This window comes from Silene latifolia, chromosome X (genome assembly GCF_048544455.1).
Source record: "Silene latifolia isolate original U9 population chromosome X, ASM4854445v1, whole genome shotgun sequence".
NCBI classification, from domain to species: Eukaryota; Viridiplantae; Streptophyta; class Magnoliopsida; order Caryophyllales; family Caryophyllaceae; genus Silene; species Silene latifolia.
The window spans coordinates 10,327,268-10,335,257 of record NC_133537.1 but is presented as its reverse complement, the minus strand read 5'-3'; the positions used below and the strand labels follow the sequence as shown (position 1 = coordinate 10,335,257).

General features: G+C 34.4%; 1 protein-coding gene across 1 annotated transcript; it reads right to left on the bottom strand.

Annotated features, from left to right (window-relative positions):
- Positions 1-346: 346 nt before the first annotated feature.
- Positions 347-5,932, bottom strand: LOC141616845 (peroxidase 57-like). The gene is made up of 2 exons (XM_074434005.1): positions 5,788-5,932; positions 347-774 (listed from the first exon to the last, which is right to left on the bottom strand). The coding sequence occupies exons 1-2, from the start codon at positions 5,930-5,932 to the stop codon at positions 347-349; spliced, it is 573 nt and encodes a 190-aa protein (XP_074290106.1).
- Positions 5,933-7,990: the final 2,058 nt, after the last annotated feature.

Sequence of the window (7,990 nt, the reverse complement as noted above, 5' to 3'; positions counted from 1 at the left end):
TAATTTGGTCACATTTTCCTTAACAAAGTGTACAATTTGTTAAGAGTTAATGTGAATAAAATGTACCAAGTAATAGCGTAAAATTCTAATACTGCCTTAAATTAGTGAAATGTTTCGAATTCATAAGAGGATGGAGAAATCAGAAAAAAATTGTGAAGTTTTTATTTGTTAACAATACAAAATGCAACAAGAGTTACGACATAGATAGTACTCTTTCTGTCGCATTCTCATATGACTTTGCGACAAATAGAAAAAGACAAAAAAAATAAAGTACAAGCAAAATTTCAAATGAACGAAACGGAACGGAGGGAGCAGTCCAAAACGAGCACGATCATATCGGGTGGTCTCAGTAAATGAATTTACTGCAAACTTTCCTGATGTTTCCATTAATGCCAGTTAAGACATCAACAGCTTGCAATTTCAGCATAGCTTGTGCCAATTTAGCATTAAACAACCCTTGGTCATTCGCGAAGCTAGCGACAGTACCAGTTGTACTAGGATCACGAGCTAGGGCTTGGTCGATTGTGAGGACTCCTCTTTGCTGTAATATTTGATGGAAGAAAGAGACGTCGAATTTATCATCACTATAATAATTTGAGTACCCTCCGCTACCTTGGTCGAGTAAAACCGCATCAGTTGATGTTTCGTATTGAGGACATTTATATTTCAGCTGCTCTCTTAGGGCCGGATCCATGAGAGAGTCATATTCAGCATTACCGGGATAGAGACGGTTTTGGAATGTTCCGCAATGTGCAATTCCGACTGTGTGACAACCTGCACATTTCGTGTAATGTTAACTGTTAAATATAACACGCGTAGATTTCAGCTATCTTAACTAGTCAGATGTATGTACATGTTCTTATCGACCTAAGGGCAAAGATTTTATGTGTTATAACTAATAGGAAGTAGGGACGAAGCTAAGAATAGGCTGACCATGCCATTGCCTGAGCGAGCTTTTGAGAAAAAATTATATTATATCTCGGCCCTAGGTAGAATTTGAACCCGCTTCGTTTATGATGATAAAAAAAAATATATACAAGAAAGAGGGATGGGATGCTCACTTGCCTCATCTTTTGTGCACCACCTTAAGATCTTGACACATCACACATAAGATAATAGAAATGGTAATACTATATATCACAGTGCTTATGTGTCAATAGGAGAAGTGATGAGACACAAAATGGGACCTAAGATCTGCACTGCAATTATAGGATAACGAGGCAAAGAGCAATGACTTTAGGTTCGAATCGGATTGTGTAATTTCGTCTGGACCAAATTGAACCATACCAGTCTAGCGGGGTTTATATTATTTTGGCATCCGCTCTGGACCTAGAACAAACAAAATGGACTACGGATTGGACCGCTGACCGAACTAATTTCCAAAATATATCATGTAACTGCGTTATGAAATACATGCCTTTATAAAATGTTTTTTGGTTAAATAGTCTCTTTTTTTAGTTTCGATTAAATAATCTTACTAAGAGTGTGAATTTGGAATTATAAATTTATTAGTTATTTTTAATTCCAGAACCTAACATAAAAACATCCATTTTAGTCCATTTTGTCCCGTCCACACGTATTTTCGGTGTGATGGACCAATGTGATTATGTGGTCCGATCATTAGTCTACCTTTTTACCTTAGCTCGCCGGTCCACCTAATATTCTGCATGAAGTTTTAAATAGAGTTTGTGATGCTCTTGCTCTATCCTTGCAATTACATGAAAACCTGTGTAGTATGACTATGTTGTGGAAGGTAATTGAATTAGGATCCTCCCCATTTATTTGGAAAAAAATAGAGGATTTATTACCTAACTAGTTTGAATGCCCGTGCGTTGCAACGGGATAATTAACTTATTTATAATGCAAAAAAAAAACGTTATAAGGGTTTAATGTTTACATTCTATGTCTAATGATTTGTTTACATATTATTAAAATATCTCTTTCAAAAAAAAATAAAAAATTAATATATACATGGGTTTACTCTTATTTATAATCATATAATCATCCCACCTTATACTAATCTTTCGATGTGGACAATTCTACTATTTATAAGTAATATATTCACCAAACTTGGATTTTTTTCTAATGTGGGACAATTCTACTATTTGTACGTAATATATATTCATCAAACCTGCATTGTTTTTCAATGTGGGACAAATAACATACTCAGAATTACACCATCTTTTTTGCACTTAGTTCGACATCCAACCAGATCTCGAATACCGAATACAGACAATTGCTATTCATTATATCTAATAGTTATATTCAAAATTAATAATATGATCAAGTACTCTCCAATAATATTTGTACGTTGTTTTTCTTCAAAAAAAATTTAACATAATTTAGATACGGAAATTTTCCGTGGTACCTCTTAATTTTGTCAGATTTTCTATGTTACCCCTACTTTTAAGAATCTGCCTATGGTACCCTTGAGGTTCCATTTTTTTGCCCATGGTATCCCTAATGTAAAGGCTGTTAAATGGACGTTAAGTTTGATGGCGTGACAATAAAATAACAATTAAAAAATAATACCCCCTTTATTGTTTTATTGGTACGGACATCTCTCTCTTTTAAATGAAAATTTAATTAACTATATCATTATAATATTGGAAATTTCTCATGGTAACCTCTTTGATAGATTACACATGCTACCATGGACGTTTGTTTTCTATTTTTTTTTATCATAATTAAAATATGTGCAAATGATAGAAACCTATACTCTAATGATAGAATATTTTTTAACACAATTCTAATTATATTATTTAAACGTAGTATATTTACCACACCTACATTATTTTTCAATATGGGACATATAAAATCTATAGGTAGAAAATATAACGATATGAACTTTTAAGAGTTCTCCAAGACAATACTTAAGAGACTCAAAAGATTTTGGGTTGATGCATAAGTTCCAAGGATGCCTCCTATTTATAATCATAGAATCACCCACCTTATGCTATATTTCGATGTGGGAAAATTCTATTTTTTATATGTAGTATATTTATCACACCTATATTATTTTTCAATGTGGGACATATAACATACTATGAAATACACCATCTTTAATATGTGCAAATTATATGAAATCTATATATACTCTAATGATAGCATTTCTTACCATGAATCTGATAATATTATTTTCATAATTTTTTTACCGATATTATTTTGCCAAACGAAATGTAAAAGTTTTTATATAAAAATTAGAAACATCACTTGAATATAAAATAAGAAATACAGAGTATATATTATAATAACTAAAAGATTTTCTAAAGATTAACTTAGGTTAGAAATCATTATTGTAGAGATAGTAATACAAACTCTTTTAAGAGCTCTCTCTGATAATACTTAAGAGAATCAAAAGATTTTGGGTTATGACTTCTATTTATAATCATAAGATCACCCTGCCTTTTGGTAATCTTCCGATGTGAGACAATTCTAATATTTATACATAGTATATTCACCAGACTTGCATCACTTTTCAATGTAGGGCAAATAACATACTAAGTACACCATTTTTTTTTTTGCACCTACTTTGACATAAACCTAATTTAATAATGAGAAAATACAATACAATACAATCTACACTCTAATGATAGCATTTTTTTGTCATAATCTAATTATATAATTTTCATACGATACTTTTTTGTCAAATGAAATATAAAGTTTTTATATCAAAATTATAAACATCACTTTAATATAATATAGAAAATGTATATATATGGGACAGTTCTATTATTTATACATAATATATTCATCACACCTACATTATTTTTCAATGTGGGACATATAACATACTTAAAAGTACATATATTTTATATCAAAAATTTTTGGGTTAATACCTAAGTTTCAAGGATGCCTCCTATTTATATTTATAGAATCACCCTACCGTATACTATTATTTCAATGTGAGATACATAATTTAATTATTTAAACGTAGTATGTTCATCATGCCTGCATTATTTTTCAATATGAAAGATATAACATACCAAGAAATACATGTCTCTTCTTAAAAAGGCTACTATTGTATGCATATTATTTTTCTTTGAAGGTAAAACCACTTAGTCTCGATCATTAGATAGTGATCTCTACATCGTACATATAACGACTCATGAACGCTCTATTACTGCATTCAGAAGACAATCATTAGTAAAATCTTTAGTTTTGTACTGTGTCAGAAGACTACCATTAGTAAAACCTTTAGTTTTGTATTTTTTGATTTTTGATTTTCTTGTTCATGTTCTTAACTCTTTCCCGGGTAGTTCTCTGGAACGATTTCCACTTTATTTTTTATATCATATCGTAGATAATGATAGAAAATCTTAAGAGCTCTTTAAAACAATATTTATGAGACTCAAAAAGTTTTGGATGGATACATAAGTTCCAAATATGCCTCCTATTTATAATCATAGAATCACATCACCTTATACTAATCTTTCGATGTGGGACAATTCTACTATTTATATGTATTATATTCACCCCACACTTATTTTCCAATGTGGGACAAAATATACTAAAAAGTACACAATTTTACGTATTAAGAAGTACACCATCTTTAATATGTGCAAATAATATGAAATCTATACTCTAATGATAGCATTTTTTACCACAAAGCTAATTATATTATTTTCATAATTTTTTTAACAATATTTTTTTGCTAAATGAAATGTAAAAGTTTGATTAAAAAATTGGAAATATCACTTGAATATAGTTTAGGAAATAAACATATTATAATAATTAAAAGATTTTCCACTTTATTTTTTACATCAAAAATTATACTTTCCTAAATTGATTTTTGATGATGTGGACGCTCTCAGATCGCTCGAAAAAACTCTCTTTTATATATATTTATAGATTGATGGTCTAGATATAATTAGGTAATGTAAAGAGGGAATTGACAAAGAATGAATTTTTCACTTGACGTCATTCTTTAATTATTTTTTTGGAAATTAAATTTCGCAAGAATAATGAAATCGAGAGTTCTACATAATTTCTATTGCTGAAAAATACATGTAATTTAAGCTATTCATGTCAAAATATATTTTATTTACTTATTGTGTTTAACTTTACATAGTTTTTCAGTGTTATGTTATGAGTTTTATAATAAAATTTATAAATCATACTAACTATTAAGGATATGTAATCCTTTGATATTTTCTAGTACATTATTTTTACACAAAAATTTCGGAGAGACGGTCTCTCAATAGCGTTATTGAGAGCCCTCTCACATGATGGGGTAAGGGACCCACTGAATTTCATTTTTCCCTATTTTGTCTCTCACTAAATTAGTGGGAGACGGTCTCTCATAAGACCTACTGTTTTAATATTTGTGTGTATCTTTTGTTATCTCGTTACCTTAGTTTTAGGATTGTTCATATCTTTTAGTTATTCAGTTTCCTAGTCTTGTGCTTTAGGGTTTCCTGTACAATTATAAATACTCTTGTATCTTATTGTTATTATTGAAGAAAATCATTCAACGTATTCTTTTCTCTATATGGTATCGAGCTTTCGATCATATATCTCTTAATTTTTTTTTTCAAAACTCTTCCTCATGTCGGCTTCCACTACCACTCTTCCAAACCCATTCGAACCCCTTTCTCCCTTCATTGTCATCAACCTGAATCAATGCATCAAATCAACTTCGCAAACATATCGCTCATGGACCACTCAACTTACAGATTTTCTCCTAGGTTTTGATTTGCTCAAATTTGTGGATGGCTCGCATCCATGTCCTCCATCAACCAAAACCGATGCAGAAAAGAAAAAAGTGTCGAACCCGGCATATCATACTTGGGTTCGTCAAGATAGGCTTCTCAAGGGTGCCATTCTTGGCACGATTGACCCGTCCATAACCCCTCTTCTTCTCGAAGACCAAACCTCTCATGCCGTGTGGACCCCTCTTAAATCCACATTTAGCAAGCCGTCTCGAAGCCATATTCTTCAAATCAAGGATCGACTCAAGTCGATATCTAAGGGTGACAAATCTGTCACAGCTTATATGCAAGAAATTCGTACATGTACGAATGAATTGGCTCACTTAGGCAAGCCAATGGATGCTAAAGACATCATCGGTCAGGTAATTGACGGTCTTGACTATGCCAAATATAAAGCAGTAATATATGTGGTACGTGCTCGTGATACTCTTATGTCTTTCGACGCTCTACATGAAAAATTGTTGCATCACGATCTTACTTACAAACCCAACAACCCCTCCCCACAATTCCCTGCCTCCGTTCATTATGCCTCTCACAACCGCCGTCCCCCACCACCCAACAGCTTCCCTGACCTTCTCCCCCGACCGCAAACTAACCCCTCCAATCAGTCCCAATCTACCCCTTCCCCTGCCAATTTTTGTGGCCGTTGTCAATGGTGCCACAAGTCTGGCCATTTTGTTGAAATTTGACGTGACTTTAAACGCCGTTTTCCCACCATCCAATTTCCTCCCATGCCCCGCTACAACAACCAACTACAAGCCCATACTGCCACTGCTGCCACCTCCACTGACCGCAATACTTACCTTCTCGACAGTGGTGCTACGCACCACATTACCAATGATCTCAACAATCTTGCTCTCCAGAATCCGTATGATAGTGCGGATGATCTGATTATTGGAGATGGGTCCTCTCTCTCAATCGATAATATAGGTTCATTCTCTTACTCTTCTTCTTCTTCAATCTCTTTACAATTCAATGATGTCCTCCATGTTCCTTCTATTTCCCGTAACATTATTTCCATTCCTAAGCTTTGCTCCGATAATAATGCTATTGCTATCTTCTCACCTTCTTCCTGTTTTATTAAGGATATTCGAACCGGGACTCTGATTCGACAAGCAACCAAGCGGAACGGACTGTTTGAATTGTCTCCCTTGCGATGGCATCATCGCCTTGGCCATCCGTCACTTAAAGTTTTCAATAATCTCAGTCGCTTAGCTAATTTCTCATTTATAAACTCTAAATTTGATCCTTGTGATGCGTGTCCTATCAATAAGAGCCATAAGCTCCCATTTTCTAACACAAATCGTGTTTACACCTCTCGTCATGTTTAATTTATCGAACACAAATTTTCCTATCATTCCCTAACCTCTTCCAACCCCACTTCTTTACCTTCACCGTCACAATGGTGTGACCTATCTCTCACTGTTCTCTCTCCAATACCTACCACTCATATACCATCTACTCCTCTGCCCAATTCTCCCCGCTCTCCCGTGTCTTCTTCCTCTTATGCAACCACCACTCCTTCCTCCTCGCCACCTCATGTAACACCCCCATACTCCAAGTGCCTTACCAGCACCACTTAAGGTTTGAGAACGCTACCATCTCGGTTACCCGAGACAATGATAATCAAATAGACAATAACGAAACGTACTTAAATGATAATAAAGTTTAAGTGATACAACCAAACTCTAAAACTGTTTAAAGAAATACAAATGTTCTCAAAATCCAAAAGACTAAACAACTAGTTCAAGACACAGCGGAAGACTCTACGACAGGTGGTGACTCCATCTCAGCTATCCCTCGCATAAGCCATCATACCTACTCAACAACTGCTCACCATCCCCAAATGGATCACCACAGTTTTTAAAACAATTGACCGGGATCAGTACTGATTAGATAAGAATAATAACCACAATGAAACAGTATTACACGCAACTCAATCAGCTCAACCCAAACACCACAACTCCATCTCATCTCCACACATCTGACTACACACTAAAGTGTGTATCCTTGCCAGAGTACCCATCGCAACAAGTACTCCTCGCCTCCAGTGGGGGACCGCAGCCGTTCCCACCTAAGCCCCGCTCATCTCATCCGAGCGATATACCCTTATTCATTAATGTGCATATTCCTTCTGTGGCGGGTTCCACAGAAGGCGAATCAAGGGCGTGAAGCCACTCCCGCAAGTGACTCCACTTAGCCAGGGACGCACCCCGAAGATCACAGACAGTTACACAGCCAATCAACATTATACTATCAACAATCACCAAAACCAATCC

Excerpts from the sequence above, each read along its gene's own strand:
- LOC141616845 (XM_074434005.1), bottom strand. The coding sequence starts at position 5,932 with ATGGCTTCGAGACGGCTTGCTAAATGTGGATTTAAGAGGGGTCCACAC. Across the intron at positions 775-5,787 it reads GCCTATCTTGACGAACCCAA|GTTGTCACACAGTCGGAATT; the intron begins GTATGATATGCC and ends CGAAATGTGCAG.